Below are 26,490 nucleotides of genomic sequence, written 5' to 3'. Positions count from 1 at the left end.
ACACAAAAGGTGAACATCATGGGTTGAGATAAGAACAATTTACTTGAAAAAGCAATGAAACAAAAACCAAACAGTAATATGAACAACATTAATAACAAGAGTGTACAAGAGAGGTGATCGATTCACATGCGAGTTCTTACCTCATGGAACACAAAGGACCCCTGCCCCTTGTGCTTGATGTGAGGAGACACAGAATTACCTCAGGCTCCTAGCTGTGCCCCTCCTTGCTATTGCAAACATTAACCCAGCCCTGGCCAAAACCAGGACACAGGGAGTAATGAACAAGTTACGCGTAGTGATGCTCATACATATAGCTGAGATAAATATACTACCCACCAACAAGCTCAATTATGCTACTTTCACTGTGGCTTAGTCAGGGCTTTTTACCATGGTACGAATAAATTCAGGTTGTGTTGCCGTTAGATTTAAGCGCACCTATTCCATAAGGTTTTGTCAGAACATATCCTGGTTTGTAAGAAAAAGGCCAGGAATACTCCAGTTTCAAATCTCAGTCCTCTAGTTGGTGGTCTGTGTGCTCTCTCTGCCAGCTCATTGCACTCCTTGATGTGCTAGGAAGACAAGGCAGACATAAAATTCCTCACTTTGTACTCCTGGTTGTTGTGGACCAGCAGCTGCCAACTTAACACCAAAAGTACAAGTAATTGGTCGATGTACGATCCTGGGGCTCACATGTTTAAAGCAACTGGTCTAACTTTCAGCCTGTGCTGTTCTCTTGGGCACTCCAAGGGCCACATAAACTGTCATGTTTTGAGCTGGCACAATATTTGCCTTGTCCATAATACTAAAAATTACAGTGTTCCCAAACTGCTGCTAGTTGTTCACATTGATCTTCAGTCAGGCAGACAACCCAGTGTTGGAAAGCCAGGGCAAAGTTAATGATTCTCCACTGTGTGCCCTCAGCTGACTGGCTTGTGCCACTGTCACCCTCTAGTGCTCTCCAAACTGCCTAGGATGTTTGGGAGCGCCTTTGAAGCCCGCGAGCTGTTGCTTCCCCGCAGCTCCTTTCTGCATCTGCCTGGCACGGTGACAAAGATGCGCTGGCTTGGGTCGCTCTCGCTCCCCACTTCTGGTTAAGCCCTCCCTACGCACAGATGTGTGAAGAAGGCCCTGCTGCCCTGGCAGGTGGGCTTCGTTTTTGCCCTGTAATATTAGACGGAATTCTAACTGGAGGGGAAATGTGACCTTTGCCGCGGCCCGGCGCCCCGCCAGGCGCGCATGCCGCTCGGGGCTGCTCCCGGGCCTTCCGCCGGCGCGGTGCTCCCCGCCCAGGGCGGTGCGTGCCCGGCGGGGTTTGTTTCGCTTAGCAACGCCTGCCGGGCCGCAGGCAGCGGGCAGCTCCCGCCAGAGGCCGCCGGCCCTCGACAGGGCTTGCGGCGCCGGGAAGGGGCTCCCGTCCCAGCCTGCCATGAAGGTGGCGGCCCTGAGGGCGGGCGCCCTTCTCTCCAGGCTGCGCCGCTCCCCGCCGGCCCCCAGCCCGCAACCCCCGTCCGGCGGGGGCCGCGCCGAGGGCAGGGGCGGCCGCGCCCCGCGCCCGGCCCCCAGCGAGGCGGACAAGGAGCCCGGGGGGCGGGCGGCGGCCAAGGCGCTGCTCGTCACTCTGCCCGACATCGGGGAGGAGGCGGTGGCCGAGGGCGACGAGGCGGCCGGCAGCCCACAGCTTCCCGTGTGAGTGAGTGAGCGCGCCGCGAACCTGGGTGCGGGGGAGGTGTGCGCCCCTCACTGCTGGGGCTTCCTTCCACCTGGCTTTTTCTGCCTCTGGGTGTCCTGAGAGGTACCGAACATCTTCGTGGGCAGGGTTTTCCCTCCCCCGGCAGTGTGCCAGAGGCAGGGAAGCGCATCTTCGCGGGCAGGAGCGGTGGCTCGCACCGCTGTGTGTGTGCGGCGCCGTGAGGAACGAAGAGCTGCACAACGCTCGCGGCCCCGCGTGGAAGGGACCGGAGTGAGAGCCCGGCCCTGCACGGAAAATTGTGCCGGCCCCACCTGGGGATGCGCAGGGAGAGAAGCCGGCGTGCAGAGGGCGCGCAGGGGATGGTGAGCTTGAGTAGGTATCGTAAAGGTCCCGCACGCAGGTGTGCGAGTTGTGTCAAGTTCTGTCCCGAGGCTGCTACTGCGCATCAAAGCAGATATTTCAGTCACTGCCTAGTGAGGTTCTAAAGTGACAATAACAGGTGTGAAACTTGGTTTGGATGCTTCTGTGTTTGATTTTCAAGTCTCACCTTGGAACGTTTAAGGTTTGCTGCGTATAAAAGAAGCCTGTTAAATATGTGCTTCCATTGCTTCCATTTGGTGCTATTTTACTACAGCAAAGGTATACTGAAGTGGCTTCTTAGTGTATTTAAACCACAGGAATTTATAAAAGTGAGCAACAGTTGCATTACTGTATAGGTGGAATTTTTCATACAAAAAAAAGGAAGGTTCTGCATATATTTCATGGACATCTATAAATGCTGCTTTTGTAGTATTAAACTGTGCTAACCTTTACAGCTGACAATCAGAAGAACAGTAATGTTTTGTTAGGTGTTGATAGGAATTAATGTGTATTTAAGTTTTTAACTCTAAAGGTCTGGAATCTCTTTTAGTACACTTAAATCTTCAGATGGATTTTGGAACTTCTGCTTTAAGTTCGGTTTCCATGTAGGATAATATTTAAAGTAGGAGCACAAATCTTCCCTGATGTGCTTCTTTTATTTCCCCCTACTCCAATCTAGATCTTTTTATTTTGTTTCAGAACATATTGTATGCTCTTTCAGGCTTAACACTTTTACTGTATTTGTAAAATACTAGCCTTTTATGAATAGGGAGGTTAATCTGGTTTTATGTGTAGTAATAGAGCTCTGTTTCTAAGATGTTTGGTGCTTTATATAAACAATGCCAGAACAAATCGGTGTTATGTCTATGTAATTTCTCCCTAGCTACTTATTTTTTTCAGTACCAAAAGTAAAGCCAAGTAAAATGTCTATGACTTTTATTATTAGAAAAAATTAAAGAATGGAATCCACTCTTAAAACAAACTGATTGTATTGGGATGAAGAATAAACCCTGTTATTTTAAAACTGATTGTGTCCAGCACAATACTCATTTTGACTTGCTATTGAACCACTTCTAATTGATATCACCTTATTATTCCCTAACTTAAGCTTTTGTATGCATGGTGGCATTTCAAATATTTTATTAATAGCAATCAAGGTTATACTGATAAGGTATTGTCTGTCTTCAAAAAACAAAACCAAACCAGAAAGAGGTAGAAGAAGGAAAAAAATACATCACTGACAAGGAAAGTCTATACCTCCACATTAGCATTTTTTAATTAGATGGTTTCACTTAAGCTTTTAGAAGAAGCATCTTAATTAAATATTGAAAACCTTAGCATTCCTTGCTTAGAGTTGAGAATTTGTGAGTTACAGAATATGATAATGCATTATTGATAATTATACACAGGAAGCTTTTGCTTACGCAAGCAAAATTCCTTCATTTCAAGTTTTATTGCTGTTTAAAATTATTTAGAAGACCTCAATGGCCAGTGTATTTTCATTGATAGCAATCTATGATGAATAATTGGTTAATAAAGGATCCATTTTATATCTTAGTTAAGTACATACGAGCTGATAGCAAGGACAGTACATGGATAGTGCAAAACTGTGAAAATCCAGCACTGATTTCTTTCTGTCTTTCTCAGATATGCTAAATTTTCTGATTTCCACAACTACCAGCTATTTGTCCTAGTAGTGTATAGGGCTAAATTATGGCAGTATATTGTGAGATTTAACATTTGCTACATAGAAATTTCCTGTTCTTCAAATTGAAGGAGGATTTATAATGAATAAATCTTTTTCTTCATAATGGAGAAAGAAATTCACAGTTTTTTAGTCTTATTTGAGAGAAAATATATTCTGCTAAAAAAGACCATGATATTTCTTGAGAGAATATGAAGATGCCTTATGCTACACTTGCAATAATATGTTAATGTACCAAGATACACAGATTCCTTTTTAAGGAAACATATTATTGCTATCCTAACATGTTGCAATAGGTAGGTGAGATAACAACCCCTACCTAATTTAAAGATAAACTGGGCAAAGTTTAAGTTATGTTGTTTAGGGTGGGTAATATTTTGTAGAAACTAATTTTGCTGCTCCGTATTTTCAGAATGGTTCTGACATATTGAAAAAAATGTTTGTGAACTAGGTATGAAAAGTGTATCTTTTTCTGTGATGTACCAATGTCATTATCTTTTGTCAATTTTTATTTCTTGAGGCTCAAGCTTTGGGTTTCAAAATTACTAATTACTAACTTTGAAAATGTGGATATAAGTAACCTGATGAGCTGCTGAAGAAGGTGGGAACTCTGATTCCCTGTCTCCTGTTTTACCCACTAAAAGCGCTAGATCTCTTTCACACTGTAATGCATACTAACCTAGATGGGGCATTGTAGTGTTACCAAGCTGTCACTTCCCTTATTGTACTGATCTAAAAGAGTAAATACAGTAATGTCGTGGTTTGCTATGGTCTGTTTTTTCATTGCAATTTAGTGCACAAGAACTCAGAAGTAAATTTTAATTTCTCATGGTGCTACACATTCATCTGCACTCTCTAGATGGATGCAACCAAAAATAATTACTAACATTTAGTAATATTGTATATAAACCTCAGTTTTTGGAAAATGTTAATGGACTTCCAACAATGGTTTGGGTTGCAAGGGACCTTAAAGATGATCTAGTTCCAATCCCACTGCCATGGGGCACCTTCTACTAGTCTAGATTGCTCAAAGCCCTGTCCAATCTGGTCTTGAACACTTTCAGGGATGGGCCATCCACAACTTGTCTGGGCAACCTGCTCCAGTGCCTCACCACCCTCAGAGTAAAGAATTTCTTCCCAGCATCTATTCCAAACCTGCCCTCTTTCAGTTTAAAGCCTTTCTCCCTTGTCCTACCAATACCTGTCTTTGTACAAGAAGTCCCTCTCCAGCTGTCCTGCAGGCCCCCTTTAGGTAGTGGAATCCTTCTCTAAGGTCTCCCCTTTTCTTCTCCAGGCTGAACAATCCCTGCACTCTCAGCCTGTCCTCATAGGAAAGGGGTTCTGGATCTCTGATCATCTTCATGGCCTTCCTCGGGGATTGCTCCCAGGGGCTGACATCCTTCTTGTGCTGGGGGTCCAAGAGCTAGATGCAGTACAAGCTAATCAACTAGAGAATAAATGTGGAAAAGAAAACAAAAGGCAACCACTGAGCCCTAAAACCCAATGAATCTCATTTTAGCTTTAAGTCTTTTAATTGTTCTTAGATGCAAAGCACTTGTATTGTTTGTTGGAAACTAAGATGATATGTTTACAACCAGGCATTTTATTTCTGATCCAGTGCTCAATAAACAGGATTATTAAGTCAACCATGAAGAGGAAGAACCTTCAGTCTTCATTGTTACCTTCAGTCTTCATTGTTACTCTTAACTGTTGTGAACTCCTCTAAAATTTTGTGAGTTAGGGGACTATTTTTTTAAATTGTATTAATGTGGAATTCAACATGCATTGTTCATGGGAGTCATGCTTTTAGTTAAGGTTTGGGCTCATAATGGGCTTTTTTTTTTCATCAATATTTTGGTAAGGAAGAAGATTCTTGGATAATGCAGTAGTTTGGTGGAAATTTGTTGTCTTTTCAGTGGTGAGATTATTCCTCTCAGTTTTATCAAATGCTAAAGGAATTAGAGATTTCTTGTCTCGTAAAATACATGACTGACTGAATCAGTCAGTCTTTTCTCACTGTTGCTACAGTTTTGTTGGAAAAGTTTGGATGTGGTGTGAATGTGTACTTGTGCATGTAAACACTATATGGATAACAGTGTGGGGATTTCTGAGCTGTTTGGACTCCTTCACTTGAAAACATATGTTTGTAATGTTCACAAGTTGGCATGTGATAGTTTTTACATCCTTACTCTGATGACTTCTGTCCCCTGAGTAGATGCTGTGTTTTGGATTCAGTGTGAGAATGATGCTGATCACACACTGATGTTTGGTTGTTGCCAAGCAGTGCTCAGCCCAAGTCAAGGACTTTTCAGTGTCCCAGGCTCTGCCAGTGAGGAAGTGCACAAGGAGCTGTGAGGGAGCATGGCCAGGACAGCTGACCTGAACTGACCAGAGGGATATTCCACACAGGCGGTGAGCAGTGGTACTGTGCAATTGCTTGGTTTTTATTTGCATTTTATTGCTCCATCTCTGTCTCTCTCTCTCTCTGTTTTTTAGGAGAGGAGTTGTGGTTGTGGGATGAATAAAGGCTCGTTATTTTGTTTTTCAGTACTGCCTTTCTTCTAATACACCACCATGGAAGTCACACTATAGCAAGAATAGAGGAAAACTTTCAGTCCTCAAATCTGTTTGGCTACATAATGGTTTAGCAATATGATTGCACATCTTCCAGGGGTGTTTGTGGTTAGTATGCCTGAGCTATGCAGACTAAGGTGTCTCCACAATTGCATTGTTTCACTCTGTGCTATAGAACTGTCACATTTCAGATTATTTTTGGTTTTTTGTTTTTTTAAATTCTGAGAGGATAAAGTTCTGCAAGTGTTCTCAGTGACTCATTATATGTGCAATATTCTTCAGAGATCAATGGAGAGAAGAGAAAATGTGTTCCAATCTCTATGATGTTATGCTGCCCAAAGAAGTCTGATTTTAAAAAAAAACATTTACTGGATTTCCAAATTTACGTAAAAAGAATACACAGGGAAAGTCTTGTGGATCACTTCCAAGTGTTTTGTTAGGGTGCTACTCTGTCCCTGTCTGTTCAGTCACTTGATCCTGCTGCAGTAAATGCCTCCTATCAGATCCAAAGAAATAAAACACCCTCTCTAAGACACTAATTAGCATTCTTTATTATTGCAGTTAATTAAGATGATAGTATTTTCCTCAATGTTGATTCATAATTTATATTAAAAAGTCAGATTTACTTCTACAGTATCTTGCACTCAGAAATTGTTTATATTTCTTATAACCAAGAATTATACTTGCAGTTGCATTTTCACAGTGAATCAGAATTACAGCTAGATTTAAAATTAGATATATAATACCTTGCAAGCTCATGCCATCTTGAATGCATTTCAAAATTACAAAGCCTTTAAAATTTGCAGAAGAATAAAATTACTATATATAAATAAGCCTGTGACTGTGTTCACAGGGGGTCTTGGACGAGGGAAGAGACGAGAATGTTGACTGTATGTTTAGAAGGCTTGATTTATTATTTTATGATATATATATTACATTATAACTAACTAAAAAGAATAGAAGGAAAGGTTTTCTCAGAAGGCTAGCTAAGAATAGAATAGAAAAGAATGAAAACAAAGGCAGCTGGCTCGGACAGAGAGCAGGAGCCAGCTCTGCCATGACTGGTCACCAAATCTAAACATCTACAGGACACCAATCACGGATCCACCTGTTGCATTCCACAGCAGCAGATAACCATTCCTTACATTTTGTTTCTGAGGTTTCAGCTCCTCAGAAAAGAAAAAATCCTAAGAAAAAATTGTTAGTGGAAAGATATCTGTGACATAAGCCTGTCTTAAAAACTGGAGCAGTTTATCTTACTTTGTTTTATAAAGATAGGAGCAGAACTCAACACAGATCATGGCTGGAAAAGCTTTAAATCTGTTTCAGGATTCAATATAAAAATGTCTAATAGGAGGCACTGCACTTAAGTGTATGTACTACAAATGGATGCCTGAGATTCTGTGTTGTGTGCACACAGACTGAAATTGTATTAAAAATGATGGCCTGCTTTCAGTGTTGTCAGTGATTCAAGAAAATAATTACATTACTTTTTTACTATTTTTCTTCACTCCAGATGAAATAACCAGTGAAAACCTTGACCCTAAGGGGAAGCAGGTCTTGGGTAAAAGAGGTGATTTTGAGTGCACCTAGTGAGCACTCTGTGCAGGAGGCAGCCACAGAGGACTGACAAACTGTAGATGGTGATGTAGGCAAGCACAGAGAAACTTCCATGCTTTTGTTCCAATGCTACCTACTTTTTGAACCAAGTGAGGCTTCTATGTTTATTTACAAATAGAATTTTAGCAACATATGAAGAAAGTTCACATTGTGGCAAATTATGGTAATTTTGTCAGATCAAAAAGGTAGACAAAGGAAAAACTCACCAAGAGTGCAACTGCACAAATGCTCCCAAGGTAGTTTGATGATCAACACATCAGTAACCCATACACAGCTTCAAAGACAGTAAGTGACATTTTTGTAGGAGGAAAGGGCCAATCAGGTGGTATGATTAAACACCATCAGTGGAAAGACTGATAAAGATTTGTATTTTCATGCTTCAGATATAGTCAGTTCAGATATATATTTTCATGCTTCAGATATAAACAGTACTTCATTCATTGACCAGCAACCAGATGACTTGAAAGCATTGAAACACTTCTGGCAGTGCTTATTAATAAAGATGAGAACAAAATGAAAATTATCTCCAAGTGACACTCTCAAATGGAGACGTACTATAATTTTTGTAATGTTCTTTTGCTAGCTGTCAAGCCTCTGGCATGTTCAGTAAGAGTAATGATAAAGATGTGTTGCTAGAAGTTAAGATGATCAGCATTTACTGTATTACCTTTCAAGGCAGGTTTTCTTTTTCATTCTCCTTAATAAGCCATGTCATTTCTAAACAAACAAGCCAAACATAATATAGCTGCCTTATAAAATAATTTACTGCAGAAGGCTAGATGAATGTTCTATTAAATCTCTCATAATGCTGTTTAATTTACATGCACCTACTGGAGTTGCGTCAGCTAAACTATTCCCGGGATGCTTTTTCAAGATACGCCACAATGAGCCTGATTTTGAGAAAGCTGAGGCACAGGGACTGTAAGCAGGGACAGGCATTGTTGTCATCTACCTGGATTTTTTTTGTATTGCTGCAGTAAGTGATTAAATGCTGAGCCAAATGCTGACTGCTTTTATGAGCTGTAAAAGTCACTGGATATGTCTCATAAAAGGTCCAGACCACTGAAGGAGGAACTTGGTGCTGCAGTATTAACCAAGTGTAAGCCCTGGCACAGTTGTTACAGCAGTCTTCAGATAGTACTACCTCCTCTGGGCTCTGCCAATGACATTCAATCCTGTCTGTTATACCTGCAAGTTTGTGGTCACTGAAGTTGTTACAAGAGAGTGAAAGTGCTTTTCCTAAAGATCCTCTCAATCTTGAAAAAGATGTGTTTTGTCAAGCAATAGAGGGCGAGCTTACCATGGCTGACTGCAACCAAGTTGGACAGATGACTACCTGACCTAGAAGGAAAAGGATGTGTGTATTTCTTATGAATGTTGTATTTTCTGTGGTGTAAATATTCAACTACAATACTGCAATGCATGCCTGAAATGTTGTACATTATCAATGTGGAAAGTAGCTGTGTCATGTCTGTTTCTTGCTTACTCTGAAGATGGAGCAGCATTAGCTGGTGAATGTGTGGAAGGATCATTTTGTGCAGTGGCAGTTTTTCAGTGTTGTTTGCAACGAAGTTTGTACGTTCTGCTCAGTGAACATGATACTGACCAGGAGTGTCTATTTACTTCCAAGAAAATGCCCCTGACAGGTGGGTACTGTGTTGAGTGAGCCTTTAAAGAAGAATATTTGAGCAGGCCGGATTTGTGGTGTTAGTCTTCTGTTTGCTATATCACTTCAAAGAAGAATAAGAAATAGGCTTCCATGGTAATTGTCCCAGACCAGTTTAAGAAAGATTGGTGTGACTTCAAAATCTATTTTTCCTGCAGATGTATTTCCACATTTATGCTAGAGAGAGCTTATAGTTTAATTTCTTTTTTTACATACTCCACATCAAAGTTTTATAGAAATCTGGCATACAAATAGTTACGTCTTGGTTTTACAAACCAAGAGTGGGATAGACAAACAAGCAGAAAGTGAGAATATGAGTGATTTTAATAAAGAGACTCATTAAGGTTGGAAAAGACCCCTAAATCATTAAGTCCAAGCATTAACCCAGCACTGATGTGTTCTCTATTAAACTGTGTCCCCAGGTGTCACACACACTTCCAGAGTTGGTGATTCCACCACTTTCCTGATCAGCCTACTGACCACCCTGTCAGTGAAGAATATTTTTCTAATATCCAATCTAAACCTCCTCTAGCACAACTTGAGGCGACTTCTGCTTATCCTGCCACTTGCTACTTGGGAGGAGAGAACAACCCCTAGCTGGTTACAAACTCCTTTCAGGTAGTTGTAGAGAGTGATAGAGTTGTAGAGGGTTCAGGTCCCCCTGAACCCTCTTTTTCTCCAGGTTTAAGTGCCCCAGCTGTAAATGGTAGGTTAAAAGATAAAGATGTCTTGTTATGAGAGCATGATGTGGTCAGTATGTTTACATTTGTTACAAATCATACTTCTAGAATAGTAAAGAATGTGTAAAGATGTGAAATCTAAGAAAAATTAATTATTTCAGACAACAAGGCAGCACCTAGAAATTATACCTTGTTGGCAAGGGAGCAATGCATAATATTTGCTATTGGGGCTGTGGCTACAAAACAGACTTTGAGTCATCTGTGAAAGAGATCTCATAGCAATTGTGACAGATAATAAAGTTAGCATTTTTCTCTATTAATTGAGTTTTCTAAGCTCCTTTGGTTGAATGTCTTTTGGCATGTCCTTTATTAGTTCTCTCCAGTTACAAATTAGAGTGATGGAAGTAGTGTGAATACTAATAATATACTCCTATACAATTATTTATCCATATAATTATCATTGTGTTGGTTGGAAAGGAAGAAGGGGCTTTGTTTAGAGAAATGCAAATGATATTGTGGGGTTTTGTTGTGCTAAGGTGTGGGGATGACCACTGGCTGAATCTTGTTGCTGCAATGACAAAAAAGCCCTCCCAAACGGTTGCACAAAATTTGACTCTTGCTCTCCACTGGGGAAATATAGGAGAAGGTGGAAGGTTAAAATTGCATTTTCTTAACCAGGACATAATTTTCTATTCTAGATTTCATCTGCTTGGGTAAGATTTTCTTAACAAAGTACTCTTATTTTTGTGTGTGTGCATGTGTCTGAAGCGTTGGACAAACCTGCTCCTATAGAAGAATGATTGTTAAGGACAAGGAAAGTTGTAATTATGTGTGCAGTTTCTTAATGATTTACTGACATGGAAGAATGGGCCTTTGAAGAATGTGGACCTTTCCTTACTGAACAGGTTAAAAAAAAAAATTATCATCAGAGAAAAAATGCTAGGCATTTTCTGTATGCCTTTCTTAGTGAGCAATATTTTGTTTGGTTATGAAACTTTAAATGTCATTTAAATGCTGCTGTTTGATTTCCTGTAAGGCGAGGCTTCATATGTCTTGCTTTTTCAGTCTTAATTTTCAGCATATTTAATGCTGCCTTTATTTTTATTTCCTCTTTCTTGTATTTTCTTTTTGCTTATAAGCATATCTGTTTCCTCCTTTAAGAGATGCTTTCTGCAAAATATGTAGACGCCAGAGTTTTTATGTCCTGGAGCTAGAGATGAATGAAGCTAGTGGATTACTGGAGCTAGTGTAAATCTGCAGCTGACAGTCTATGCTCTGCTCTGACCCATGCTAAAGAAGATCGGTGACGTGCACAGAGGTAGTTCAGAGAGGAACTCAATTAACAAGGGAAAATCTTTATGTAGCTGGCCAGCATGGCATAACCATTGTTCATCTACGAAGGCGAGGGAAACCTCTGGTCAGAAAGACCAAGCTCGGCGTTCTTTGGCTGCGTGTTGCGAGGCGAGAGATGGGGAGATGGCACCGCTCCCGCCCAGGCTGAGGCTTTAGCTTTTCGTGGGGAGGCCCGGAGGGGTGCGAGGCCTTGCGGCGGGGCGTGGCGTGGGGAGCCGCGGGCGGCGCGGGTGGGCGCTGGCAGCGGGCGGTGCGGGCGGTGTGGCGCTGCCGCCGCCGGGGCGGTGCGGGGGGCGCCCGCCGCGCCCCCATGCGCAGGGCGCGGGGCGCCGGCCCGCGTGGCGGCTGCGGCGGGGGGCTGCTCGTCCTGGGGTGAGTGTGGCGGCAAGGCCGGGGGCGGCTCGTCCCGGGGTGAGTGTGGCGGCAAGGCCGGGGGCGGCTCGTCCCCGGGTGAGTGTGCCGGCGGGGCCGGGGGCTGCTCCTCCCCGGGTGAGTGTGGCGGCGGGGCCGGGGGCTGCTCGTCCTGGGGTGAGTGTGGCGGCAAGGCCGGGGGCGGCTCGTCCCCGGGTGAGTGTGCCGGCGGGGCCGGGGGCTGCTCCTCCCCGGGTGAGTGTGGCGGCGGGGCCGGGGGCTGCTCGTCCCCGGTTGAGAGTGCCGGCGGGGCCGGGGGCTGCGGCCCGTGGCGGGGCGGTGTCCGCGGCCCGCCTGTTGTCCTGCCGGGGCGGCGGGAGCGCTGCCGCGGTGTTGTTGTCCCCGTGTAATGCCCGTCGCTGCGGAGCTTTCGGTGAGCAGCTGGGAGCTGTTCCAGCTTCTGGTGTTCGCCTGCCAGCGCAGGGGAAGTGATGCTATAGATGTGCTGGGAGGGGTTTTTCCTGTAGTTTTATTTTATTGCAATGATCTACCGGCGCGTCTAATGGCGTGTGGTCCAAGGAGTCAGGAGACGTAGTACAATAACATGCAGTGGAAAAATGTGGCAGAAACACTACTTTGCTCCAGCTCACATCAAGAGAAGTGGACACAGCCTGAAATTGTGCCAGGGGAGGTTTAGCTTGGGTATTAGTAAGCAGAAGGTAACAGTAAGTGGTTTCCTCCTCCAGTGATGTTTCATGGGAATCCGACCTGGGCAGTTTGAGCAGGTAAAGAGCAGTGAAGTGTTAAAACTTGGTGGTGGTATTAAGTTGTGGAAAAATACTAAGAACAAGGGTCAGCTATGAAAAAAATTGAAAGACCTTATAAAGCTCCCTGAGCAATAAATAACATGGCAAATGTTAGCCAGAGAGGGATGTACGGGAACAGAAGGAAACAGCATTCCATGTAGAAGATAGACTGTGAGCTCCCTGTTACTTCCTGAGAGATAGATTTTGGTGTTAGAACAAAATAAGACTCAAGTCATGGGTCTGGACTTTATGAATATTCATAGAGCCTCCTGGTGCTTACTGGCCAAAAGCAGATGCCTAGGGAAGAGATAGGATATGAAGTGCAAACACATGGAAATGCTTTCCACTGCTGTTTAACCAGCCTCGAAGAATTTTAAATTTAAGGTCTTCTCTGATGCAAGTTCAAGCTGATGGTAGGTTTTGTTGTTTTCTTAACCAAGACATAGCAGTAGGATGTGTGATGTCCATTTGAGTAGAGAGGTAGATTTTGACATATGTGTCTTTGTAATATGTGTAATGGAAAGATAAATCTACAGTTCTTGTCTAAAAGAAATGAAGAAAATTCTTGGAACTGTGAGCTGTTTTCCTGTAGTTACTCATTCACAAATGTACTTCGATGCCGTCATGCTGCTGTGAGGGTTTTATGGCATGAAAATAGGTGAAGCAATCAGTTGTTCTAAGTGCTTCCAAGGAGCACTTTCACACATCTGTGTATGTTCTGAAGAGCTGGGTTTAGCATATTGATGACCCAACTTCATGCATCGAATGTAATATGTAATTACCCCCCCCCCCAACAAAAAGCCCTGCCCTCCCAAACAAAGAAAAAACATTCCTTTGTTAAACTGTTCTATGGGCAGTTACTGGTTTGTGCCTTTGCTCTGTTGTTGCAGTAGTGAGGTGCTGATTCATTTGTGTGTGCTTCTTGCGAAGTTTGAAGTGCAAAATCCAAGGAGGATGGCAATGGAGTAAAGCAAGTCTCTAAAGTACATTTTTTTAAACACACTTTTGTAAGTAAGGCAAATAAAAGCTATTTGGTTGCTTCAGGCAAATGTTTGTCTTGATGGATAGGACTGAAAAATGGAAAAATTCAACAGAGTAGTTGTCTTCCTCCTCTTCTCCTTTCCCCTGCCCTCCTCACCCCTACCTTTCCAGTGGAGATGTGAATTAACTTTATTTAAAATTATGGAATGTTATGTTTCTGTGTTTATAGGAAGGGACTGTCCAGAGGTTCCCCAAATTGGTGTCTCTCTGGAAAAAGTGGAGTGTCTCTTCCATCAGTTTTTGCAAGAAATGTTCAAGAAGCCATTGACAATTATACCTGGTATTCATGTACTTCTGAAATAATGCTTAATTAACTTACTTCTGACTTAGATATTTCCAGATTGGAGTTAATTTTCACTAATCATTCTTCCAATAATTCTCATGGATAATAACTATTGCACGATATAATCCAGGATACAAATTGACCTAACCTGCTGTTTAAAGGGTTTGAACTTTATTCCTGGTTTGTGATATGGATTTAAGTATTTTAAGACCATAGAGGGCACTGATTAGGTCTGGAAGGGAAATCAGACTTCATGATTAAATTGAAATCATGCTCGCTCATGTTGCAGGTTAATTAACTTTCAAGACATTTTATTCCAGATGACACTGGTTAGGATTTGCCTGCACATCCTATTACCACTGCTTTCCCTGCATCCTGGGGTGGGTGGTAGCTGGCAGGGACCAGCTAAAACTTTGGGGGCTTGAGTTGCTGTGGCTCAATTTTAAAGTGCGCCAGATTTAGCAACATAAAAAGTGCTGCATAGGGACATGTAACTCAGGGCTGTTTGAAACATCTGTAGAGATCTTGTGCTTAGTTTTGCAGAAGTTTTCTTGTGGAAGCTTCTAATGTGAAAGAGTTAAAGAAACCTTATATTATCTTCCATCTGTTTTTCATGTGATCACTAGCTGACGTGGAGAAACCAAAATAATTGTTTGAGCTGGAAACATAGATACATGCATATAATTATATTCAAAAACATAAACACATTCATATGCATATTTTAGAGTGCCATAGAGTTGCAATGGTCTAAATGCATGCAAAAACTTAATAGTGTAGAAGGAATTGCCTTTGAGGTAGTAAATAGTACTAATGGGAGCATGTATTCACTCTACTTTAAACTATCTGCTTGCACCATTTACTTGATTTGTTGCTTTTTTTAAAAGATGTTTATACAGAAAATACATGTGTTCTTCATTTTAATTTGTCTTCTTTTCAGTGAGACACTTTCATCCCTTTCACCTAGTGATTGCACAACACCCACGGAGCTGAATAATTCTTGGTCTGGAATAAACAGCTATACTACTAGTTTGTCTACTGAAAGAAGTTCGATTTACTCCTGGAGGGATGATGTATGTCACAGAAGCTTTTATATTACTCTTTCTCTAAATATTGTGGAAATACTAGTTTTTTACTGATGTTGGACATGCAGCACCTCATCCATAATAGCCTAAGGAATAAGTGTATTAATTGAATATTTAAAAAATAGTTTTATTTGCATGATGGTATTGGTGCAGCTGATGTGTAACAAAGGAAAATAGAATAAAATGATAAGTGATGAAGTTTGGGGAAAACAAAGCTGTTTTACTGAAGAAGGTAGGCTTAGGTTTTTGAGTGCAAGCAAATGATAAAACACGTCCTTTCAAACACTATATAGTGCAGGCAATGTCTAAATTCAACTTTTCTCAAGGTTTTCAGTTATGAGGTACATTCATGAACATGCATTTAAATTTCCCAGTCTTGGTAAACATTTAGCTCTTACATGAACTTAGTTGTTTTTTGTAGATGATGCAAAGAGAGGTCCTACTGTTACAAAGGCTGACCTCTGAGGCATACCTGGTGCAGGCTGGAAGTTGCAGCATTGCAGTTGCTGCCACTTTCATTTCAGAAAACCTTCTGTGGCTGGTAGTGGTAGTTCTGCCATTCTTTTTGCATAATGCCCTAACCTTTAGCGTACTGACCCAACCTGTCGCTGCCAGCCCTTCAGGAGAAAGCCTGGCTCTGGATATTACAGTAACCTGCGTGAGAGTTATTTTCTCATTCCGTGTGATCCCTTCTGTGGCCTGAAGTGCTTCGAGGCATTCAGCTGGAAGGGAACAAGCATAATTTGGGCCTTCAGTTTTATCAGTTTTTTAGGGTATCAAAGTGTCTAAAGTACGTGGCAAATGTCATTACAAACAGTGCCTAGCTGAGGAACCCTCAGCCAAGTGCTTGTCTCCCCATCACTGGATAAAATCAGGCATTTCTCTACTATTTTCATTTGCCTTTGTGTTAACCTACTATCTAGTAGCACTGAGTTGTAGGTTTAGTGAAGAAGTATGGAAGGGCATTTCTCACACTGACAGCTGTTTCCTAAGCCCTAGACTAGGTCACACAGGCATAAGGTGCTCCCTCTTTGCCCTCTTAGCTGTTGTACTTAGAAAGAAAGAAGAAGAGGACTTCTTGAAAGAGCAGGGTGCCCTGGGTGCTGGAGATGCAGTGTGCGTGCTTCACATTGGCACAGAGAATAAGCTGGAAGTCTGAACAACTTATAATGGTTGTTTCTTTTTTTTTTTTTTTTTTAATAGGGCTAATTCTAGGCAGCTGTATGTTATATGTTAATGTCAAAGAAATACAGTCTTGTAGTTCCTTTTTGCTAAATCATCTTGTTCAGGCCAGCTGTGTGCGATTTTTTGGGTGTTTGTTTTTTGGGGTTTTTTTCTGCATTGTGGTATATAAATTGTGTCAAAAATATGTAGTCTGAACATGCATTTTGACATGCTCAGCGAAGTTGATTCGTGTTGTTCTGTTCTTTAAATATTACAGAAATTTTAGTATTCGTGCATATTTGCTAACAACTATTAACTTTATAATATATAGGAATTTGATAAAGCCAACACACAGAGAGTGCAGCAGTTGTTTTGGGAGATTGATGAATTGCTGTTTGAAGGAAAAGTGACCTCAAAAACAGAGAACCTGCAGGCAGAATGTGCAGATTGGGTTGAACAATTTCCTCATATAAGGTAAGGAAATTCTTGCTAGTAGTAGTTTAAATCAGTTATCATTGTAATTTGAGTTTTTGGGATAACCTCTTATAGTTTGGGCATCAGCAACACTTGTGCATTCAGATCTCTGTGCCTGGGACTGATCTGTGCCATAGCTGTGAGTCAGTCTGGGCAGTGTTGCTTTAGCAACTGATGCCCTTCATTTTGATTAATAAAATGATTGCAGGAAAGTTGTTCAGAAATTATTTTATTATATAATTTAGTGTAAATTTATTAGAGTTACTTTTAACCTTTTCGCTCTTCCTCTCTACATTATGCATGTTGGAGTTCACACATTTTCTGAACTTTAACTGTAGCCTTAACTTTCCATGTAAACACTTCTGATTAGCACTTTTACTCACATTAGGTGGATACTGGAGTTGGATAAGTCAAGCACAGATGTTAATTGTCTTCTGCATCCATTTTAAAACGTATCTTACATAGTTTTTTCATAAGGGAGGAAGTGTGTTTACTTTGTCTGGCTTTAGAACAATCTAACAAGTTTTACCATTTGCTCCTAAAATTTGTAAACTAGAATCTCATATTGTGTAAATCAGCTTAACTTTAATGACTTAAATAATAGGCAATATTAAGGTAACACACAAGGCTCTGGCCCCTCAAAGCAGATGTAAGTTGTGCTTTTGCATTGCCTACTGTTTGCAGGTGCTTCTATTCTGGATATTTGCATATGGCTAAGGTTTCCATCTATGACACTGCTTGTTCTCTCCTTTTTATTCAGGGTTCTAGGAAAGCAGCTCCTAGTGCCAAAGGATGAAGGCTTTCAGCATTTTCAAAGCAGAAATGATGCCCATGTAGATACTAAGTGTGTGCCTGGCCTCCTTGAATGTACTGGTCATACAAAAGAGTATGTTAATTTTTTAAAGTTTTCGTTTTGGTCTTCCCTCTTCAGAAACATGTACAAATATTACTTTTGTATTACTGAAACATGTCAGTATAATTAAATATGCACTTTCTCCTTTCTTTGAATGTTTAATTCTCATTTTCTTGATATTTTTTTCAGGCTCTGCATCTCAGGCTCTAAACTGATCCCAACAGTATCTCCAATACATACATCACTGCATTCAAGTTCCAATAGGATTTCTGCATCAGACTCAGCCATGTATTCCTTCCTGGAAGAAGAAATTTATGATGAGGATGGAAAAATAGAGGAATATCTTGCCTTTGACAACAAGGAACTGTAAATAACAGATATATGTATTTTTAAAGAATGTAATGAAAAAATATCAATGAACTGAGTCAGGGTTACTAAACTGTGTTTCTCTTCTGCCCCTGTGTTCGGTAGCGCAGTGGTCAGGACACTCACTGGGCATGTGGAAGATTAAGATTAAGATTAGTGGTTTAAAGCTCACATCTCCCATTTCAGAGGAATGTCTTAAATAGTTGTTTTGAGGTATTTGATGCATGGAGATTCAGTAAAATGAATATTTAATTTTAAGATATTTTAATTTTGAGGATGAAGGCATCCCTTCTCCCCAGGTGAGTGCCTTGAGCGTCAGGGTGTTTAGTGTCATTACACTGTTTGTGCTGTCATTGTCTGCCCTACTGAGTCTTAAATTCTTTCTGTGCAGAGTACAGCAGCTTTGTGAGGAGAGCTGCAGGTTACAGCCTGCATTCAGAGCACTCTTGTGAGTGACGAGTCATTCAGTCATCTTCCTCACAGTGCAGCCTGGGTTTCCTGTGGGCCAGTTGAATGTTCCAGGAGTTAGGCTACTGGGTGGATGAAAGATCATCATGTGTTGCTTTCTAAAAGGCCTCTAAAAGGGGAAAACTTTGGTAGCACTCACTGGGCACAAAGCTTTTTGTGCTTAGGCCTTATGCACACTCAGAACAAAGACGTGGTTGTTCTGAAAACCTGAGGAACCTTTCAGAGAGAGACCATTTCAGTGCTCTTTTTGAAAGAGAAGGCTGGGATTGCTGCCTTTTTAGGAAGCATTTAGGTTTAAGAATGCTCTCAGTAGTTTTCTCTGTTTTAATAAGTAAACAAACTTAATTTGGGAGGGAGACTTGTCTGAGGGTATGTTTCTCTCTTTTGTCTCCTTCATATGCTACTTGTTTCCTTCAGTTGTGAAATACCTTGTTCTCCATAACTAAAACATTAGGTGTTACAAAGCCTGACAGGAGAATAGCTTGGTCATTTTGTGAGTTGGACCAATCAGCCACATCTCACATACAGTTAAGAATTATGCAGTGTGGCTTGAGGAAGAAGTGAAGAAGTGAGAGAGAAGAGAAAGGGAGGTAGTAGAAACCTGTAGGAATTTGGAAGCATCTTTTTGATCTCAAAAAAAAAACCTCCCAAAAACCCCTTTCCTTAGGAAAAAATACAATGGCATTAACAAAAAGAAAAAAGTCAAAACATTCTTTCTCAGAGGGTGTACTAGAAGACCAAGTTAGGAGATCTTGCTAAAACATATTTCCCTAGAAACAGAGGAAACAGAAAAAAAACCTAAAAAGCGTAACTGTTCTTACTGTAGTGCATAGGAATAAGGTATGTGCAAGCCTATGGGCTCTACTGTTCTTGTTATACTGCATAAATCCTTTAAAGTTGTTTCATCTCTGATCAGTGGTGGAAAATTGCAGGTGTGTGCAGGTACACAGGGCATGCTGAGAAAGAAATTTTCATGTGAGAGTCCTCTTGACAAATACAACAGATGTTGTTGCCTATTTTATTGTAAAAAGCATAGGATTTAGTCTCAAATGACCGTGCCACATACAAAACTTTTTCCTAGACCTGTAGATCTTTCTTTTGTAATGCCCTAATGGGATTTTTAAATTTTTCAATGGCCAGCAAATGAAAAAGAAATCAGTATATGTATTTGATAGGTTCTCTTCCCTTAGGTGAATTTGAGTTTGAATTTTTTGGTTATCTCCAGCTGACTGCCTTTTCTTCCATATGTATGTTTCTCTATTGAAGGAGGGGGTGGTGGGAGGAAGTCAATTCCCATGGGAATTCTTTTGAATTTGTTTCCTTTATTAGTGAGGATGAGATTTGGGAACAAAAGAAAATGCGTCTTTCTGAGAAGAGGTGTAAGCGTGGCATTCCCCCTGTTTCTCCCAATGCCTGTATCAAAGATGCTGTGGCTTCTGAAGTGTTTGATCATATCTGGAGCAATGTCATTGGAATATTGGAGGAACTGATTAAAAAAAATTGGGAAACTAGTATCCCAGGTATTTGATATTTTCATTTGAAAATATGGTATTTGTTGAATCTAATTCAGAAAAGTCATCCTTCCCCATCTGCTTAAATTAAGCAAATATTCCAAGCTTTAGTTACGATAACCAGTGCTGTAGAACTGTAACATATGCAATGCCTTGCCACAAGAATGTGTGCACACACATGCACCTAAAATAAAACTTTCTTCCTAATTTTCAGGGAGTTTTGTATGAGAGATGTAAATAGAAAAATACTGAAATAGCTTCATTGCAAGAGAGTGTGTTTTAAAAAATAAAAATATTAATCACTGGCTTGAAGATGCAAATTGATGCTGTTAGTCATCATTAGTCAGGGGATCACTGACAATGTGATCTGGAACCTAGGAATCAGAGTCTCCTAGTCCTCATTGTTTAAGCTTTAGAAATAGAAAGAACCCTTGGTGGTCAGGATGTTAAAGTGAGATAGACAGTCTTGCTGACGTGCAGGAATTCATGACTTGAATATAGGAGGAAGAAAAGGTGACACATGGAATTTTATTCTATGTTTTCATATTCTAACAGACTGTAGTGAGGAAAAGGAAAAGCTAGGAAAAATAGGTAGAAGTGAAAATCTATTTAGTGTGCATGTGTTATCTCTGGAGGCTGAGGGGAATTTCAGTTCTTTCAATGTATTTTAAAAGGACAGAAGTAACAGAAGAATAACTGAGGGTGGATTTTGGAAGTTACCTCTAATGTAAGGTACACCTGACCTCAAATATAAGAATACAACAAAGTAAGAAATGGCAAAATTTTTCTGAATGCTTGCAGCATCAGGGAGTAACATTTCGGGTTTTTCTGTCATTTAAAAGTTCTTTTGACAGCGCAGGTGGATTGTTTAGCTCTCTGTATTATAGTTTAGGGAGGATCATTTAGCAGTGTTATGATAGGTTTACCCTTTTATATTTTTAAAGGTCATATAGCTAGTATTTAAACTAGGAAGGAAAAGAATTTGAGTTTATAATAGAAATAAGATGGTAACATATACCCAAAATGAAACAGTGTATAGCTGCTGTCAGATGAGGCTGGTATCAATAGACTTTTTATTTGATACATATTTTTATTTTTTTTTACTACTTGGAAAGGAAAAGCTCTGGGGATTTTTAGACAGCATTTCAAAGGTCTTATCTGTATTTTCTTAAACAACCACCTCTGAATCTACCTGTATAGGCCAGCTTGTATGTCAGTGTCAGAGAAAGCAAAGACAAATGGAAATGCTTTCAAAAACCCATAATATATGTTAGATTTTTAAATAGCATGGAAATATAAAGCTATGTGCAACTCTTTATTTACTGTGTCATATTGCTTGAACCCCAAGAAATGATGGCTGGTAAACATAGAAAATACTTCTTGTTCCCTCTACTTTTTTTGCTGTTGTGCAGAGTGTGACCAACAAATAGAAAAACTGAAAACTGTTACAGCAAAACTGCTGCATTTGCCAGCCATTCATATTACAGCAGATGTTGGGACCATTCCACTTTCCAGAGGCTCTGAAGCACAAAGTGTATCTTTTGGGGCTCATTCGGTTTCATCACAGGTAAAAATAAAGCAAACCTCTCTGTCAAATGTTCTTTTTTTTTGTCAAACCTTGGACAGTCTTGATTGAAACTTGAAAAGGCTCTTTTTCTTTATTTCCTCTGTTTTTTTTTTTTTTCTTCTTTATACCAATTAGGGGTACTTTAAGTCATCTGATTTAAAATGAGGTTTCATTCAATGTTCAATTTTTGTTTCTTGTCAATTGTTTTTCTTTGGTGGTTCTGAAAGGTACAATTTACCTCTAAGGTATTGCTGCCATTGATTTGCGAAGTCTTGTTACATTCTTTTCTGTCCTTAAAAATTAATTATGCTTTTATTGTGATCCAGTAATTTCTTCATGCTAGAATTAAGAAGATAAACTGGGATGTGAAGTTGCAACTTGAAGAGCTTTTCTCACAACACCATGAGTTTGAGTCTCCCATTCCTTCTCTTTTTTTTTGCCTCTTGTGAAAGGGGATTCTGCAGTACATCCACTAGCACGCTGGCACTAGGCCTTACCTGTCTTTGTAGAAGCTCATGGTTATATTGATAAAATGTCCTGCTTGCTGTCTCCTCCCTCTGTCTCCTGATTAGTGTATTGCACATTTATTTCCTTTTTCAGCCACTGCTTCTGTTTGTGTTTTTTTTTTCTCTCCTGTCTCTCACTGCTGAGTTCAAGTGACTTAATTTTCTTCTATCGGCTCTTTTTCCATGCTTGCTAAAGAGTGAGATAAGGAACACAGGAAAGATAGCGCAGCAGTCTTGGTTCTCCCTGTGGGTGTGCTTTGTTCTATAGCAGTCCCAGCAGCCAGGAGAAGTAAAATCCTTTGATAAATCATGCCCCTGTGCTGAGGGAAAAGTGAAAGAACGTGAAAAGTTTGAAGAATCAATCTTTGGCTTCAGCTGAAATTTATATTGTAAATCGAGTTGCAATTCAGTGACTAAATTACACAAATTTTGTTTATAAAAATATGTTGAAGATAAGCAAAAGAAAAAAGCATTGTTGCCCCATCTACTCCTGAGAATTATACTGAACCATCTTAAAAGGAACTAGAAATAAAAAACAAGTAAAATACCTCTTAACTATGTGCTTTTTGAGATCTTCCTTCTAAAAAAGTAAAGGTTAACACATAGTTGTTGCTTTTAATAGGTTTACCGTTTCTCCAGCAACTTCTGCAGTGATCTGAGTGGTGTGATGACAATTCAAGCAAAACCACTCCAACAGAGGCATGCTGCCATGGCAGAAAAACACCAGTAGGTGACATTGACATTTTAAAAATACAACATAATTCACATAAAAAATTGTTTGCAATTAGAAAAAAAATGGTAAAAAAGGCAGTGATCTTGTGTGATCTTGTGATCACTGATATGATAGTAATTTGCACAGGTAAAAATGATGCACTTTAAACCCTTGTATTTCTTGATCCTAATTCCTTATTTCTTTTTCTTTCCCTAGGAATGAGCAAGAAGACAAACAGCATACCAGTACCTCCAGCACTCCAAATTCAGCACATGCTAGGTTGGGGAGAATTTCTGATAACAGTGTTCTCTCACCATCTCCGGCTCTGCTGGCATCTTCTAGGAAAGTACCAAGGTTACCTTCTCTCACCTCTGACCATCCCTGCTCAGAAGTTCCTAATATGCACAATGATGAAATCCGTAAAGGAAAAAAAAAGTAAGTTTTTCATTTTATTCTTTTCTCAGAATTTTACTGAAATTTCACCACTGAAGGATTTTGAAAAATACTTGAGAACTAACCCATGATTTATTATTAATTTTAGAATTCAGAGGGAAGAAGAAAGCAAACAGAGCCATGATTGTTTTTGAGGAAAGGCATTTGTTCTACTTCTTTATTGCTGTATTAGGTGCTGTTACTTTCTGTAGCTGAGCTTTATAAAGAAATCTACTACTTAAGAATTTCATATTACTTCAGTGAAGAAGTCTATAAGGTGAATGCTCCTAAAACGGGAATCCTTAAAATTCTGTAGGGTTGGCAGTAGTTCTGCTCGTGCGCCTGTGACCCGGAACAAGTTACCACCAATAAACTCCGAGGCTGTTGAACAACATGTTTCAGTACCTCGAATGCAGCAGAGCCCTGTAAGTTGTGTTCATTAAAGTAAAGAACTTCAAGCTATTAAGAAAAAAATTATCCTATGTCACTTGTTGAAGTGAGTAATTTTACAGCTTATGTTGGTTTATATTTAATACATAGTTTTAACGTGCTAATGTGTGTTACATTGGGGTGCAATTACAATGCAAGAGGAGGCAGTTCAAAACCTTAGATCACAGACAGATCATAGTGGAAAGTGTCTGACAACAGAAAAATCTGGTTAAAAAAAAAGCTAAAAAGAACAAGCCAACAAGATGACAAGATAGTAACCTTGCTCTTCTATGCATCTGGATTTAAATAGCTCTTTTCATTGTTTTATTCACTAATATTAGGTTGTAAGAATTAGAATACTACGCTGACTGAAGTAGAAAAGGCTAATAACTGAAAAAAGCCAGATCTTATATTGGCTAGTTTTGAAGGCTGAGGCAGTAATCAATCACCAGAATGAAAGTAAATTTACATGTTGATATATCAACATGCCAACATAGAAACAGTCATGCATCTGTTTAAAAAACAGGCAACACTTAAATTCGTGCTTTTGGTTATTGAAAACATATTTTTCTTACCTTCTTGTAAACTTTTGTATGTCAACAGAAAAAAAATATTTTAACTTACTCAATTGCTGCATTCTCTTAATGCTCTTCCTAATTTTCTCAGCATCAAGAACAGTATACTCATAGCAGAGTGTCAAGTGCAATGGCTGGCAGGGCAGAGCAGCAGCCACTCAGAGAAAGAACTGTTACTGTTGATCAATTTCCAAGACCCAACACAACTCATACATTCAGGGTATGTTACAGTGTAAGGGGAGACATGGAAAAAAGGAGGAGGTTTTCTTTCATGCCTGCTGTTGGTTTACAGAAGGTCTCGTTTCCTGACTTCTGATGTACAGGGATTCCTGCTATCTCTAGAGAGGATGATGCTAAAAGTCTTGGGGAGGGTGTGGTACTGTTGTATGAAGAATTTTTTTTTCAGGTTTTGAGGGGGTGTGTGTGCTAGAAGTGTGCAGTTTTAGTGCTGTGTTGAGCTTTGCACTTTGGTAGGGTCCAGTCTGCTGGACTAGATCGTAAAACCATAATCGATCTCTTTCCATAGATAAGTGTATCTCACTAGGTAAGAATATATCTTTCCTTTGTACAGAGAGACACACCTCAGAAGAAGTCACTGACTCCTGTGGATTTTGGTAACCACAGACGGACCGGTCAAGGATTTTTGATAACAGGTAGGCAAAGGAGAATGACTTGAAAGGTAAAAGGCCAACAAAACTTATTAACCCATCATACTGTCAAAAAGTCTAGTGCTTAGGGAGAGCCATCTCAGCATAAAAGAGCAACAGGTTTTCTTAGCAGGATCTTTTGAGTGGTTCTGAAGTTTCTCCTCACTTGTTCAGAGGTAGTCCTAACTCTTACGGGTAGGGATCCTTTGAATCTTCTTTTTCTTGTTATGACATGAAAGGGAAAAGGAAAAAGATTCAGTCTCATAATCTCTTTTTTTTTTTTTTTTAGCATTTTGACATATTTACATCTATAGCAAGAGTATGTGGTGTACTGGCAAGTTATTTTTGCAGCTTCTAGAGTAGTACCACACTTACATGCTGGTGAACTGCTAATGACAAATTTTATTTTAGTTCTGAAATTAATAACCTTCTTTTGTGTAGGAAAAGTAGATTTGAAAATGTACATTTTAAATAAAAATATAAAGCTCTCATAAAAAACAAATTGCTATTGATTTGCATCTCTGTTTTGAAATTACAACCCCGAAAAAGAGGGCAACCCTCATTTTGTTTTATTTTTACAATAAAGCTGACTATCTAGGTTCCTGGTGTATTTGAGTCCTTATAAGTAATCTTTACTTGTTTGGAAGTTCCTTGAGTTTAAATAATTATATAAGTGACAACATTATATAACAGGTGATGTAAGAATAAGGGCAGGTTAGCAAATATTGATCTGAGCACATTGGTGGAAGTAATTAATATATAGTGGAAGTAATTAATATATAATCTTGGAGTGTCTTTCAGAAACTACAACAATTAGCAATGTTTTATATTTTCCAGGTTCACAGAATTACTCCAGATCCTTTCAGAAAAATCCTCCAAACTCAAAGAAGAGATTTCAGATTGCTTCTTAACCTGTTTTAGGAAGAAACAGAAACCCTCTGCACTGATTGAAAGACTGAAGCACTAAATTTGCTTGTGTAACAAAGAGGGTGTGCATATGCTGGTGTCTGCTGAGCCTTGCAGTCCTCAGGATGTCTGCATTGCGTTCTTTTAAAATTATTTGACCAGAGCTTAGATTAAAAATTATAGCAAAAGGAAATAAATGGTTGAGGTGTCTGCTCTGCAGTATCAAGAGACTGTGTCTGCACTTTCTTCTCAGGCATTCCTCCTTTTTATGTCTTTCCTAGTGAATTGTTTTTCTACCTATCAAATAAGATACTTTTAGAATATAATGTGCTGTTCCCACTTTTTTGTTTCCTTAAAGATGTTCTAGTCTATCTAAATATTAGTCATATATAAAATTTATACTTTTAAACAGCAGTTTGCAGTACTTCCTCTTTAACTGTTGTTTTAACGTTTCTCCATTTTTCAGTCTGTCTGCTTGTTATTATATTATAATATTTTATCTCTTACAAGTATGATCTGTACCAGCCATTTTTTTTTCCTTTAATTCTTTCAAAATCTCATTTATTGCTGTTCTGATCATCAGTAACCACGGGAACTGCTTGGATAAACTTGTTTACAGCAAGTAATATTTTCCCTGCCAAGCCCAGCATTTATAGATGCTGAGCAATT

The 26,490-nt window shown here is 39.9% G+C and overlaps 1 protein-coding gene across 3 annotated transcripts; it reads left to right on the top strand.

Annotated features, from left to right (window-relative positions):
- The first annotated feature begins 1,426 nt into the window (after positions 1-1,426).
- FAM149A (family with sequence similarity 149 member A) lies at positions 1,427-26,049 on the top strand. Of its 3 annotated transcripts, none has more exons than XM_059470255.1 (14): positions 1,427-1,686; positions 14,016-14,126; positions 15,067-15,199; positions 16,707-16,849; positions 17,610-17,735; positions 17,892-18,068; positions 19,866-20,056; positions 21,460-21,614; positions 22,743-22,846; positions 23,049-23,267; positions 23,581-23,689; positions 24,360-24,488; positions 24,840-24,921; positions 25,753-26,049. In XM_059470255.1, exons 1-14 carry the CDS (start codon positions 1,427-1,429, stop codon positions 25,824-25,826), a joined length of 2,013 nt encoding a protein of 670 aa, XP_059326238.1. In that variant the 3' UTR covers positions 25,827-26,049. The 3 variants fall into 3 exon arrangements, with proteins under 3 accessions (XP_059326238.1, XP_059326239.1, XP_059326240.1); XM_059470256.1 differs by lacking the exon at positions 1,427-1,686 and adding an exon at positions 11,909-12,020; XM_059470257.1 differs by lacking the exons at positions 1,427-1,686; positions 24,360-24,488 and adding an exon at positions 11,911-12,020.
- Positions 26,050-26,490: the final 441 nt, after the last annotated feature.

This window comes from Ammospiza nelsoni, chromosome 4 (genome assembly GCF_027579445.1).
Source record: "Ammospiza nelsoni isolate bAmmNel1 chromosome 4, bAmmNel1.pri, whole genome shotgun sequence".
NCBI lineage: Eukaryota > Metazoa > Chordata > Aves > Passeriformes > Passerellidae > Ammospiza > Ammospiza nelsoni.
This window is presented reverse-complemented; position numbering and strand designations above follow the sequence as displayed.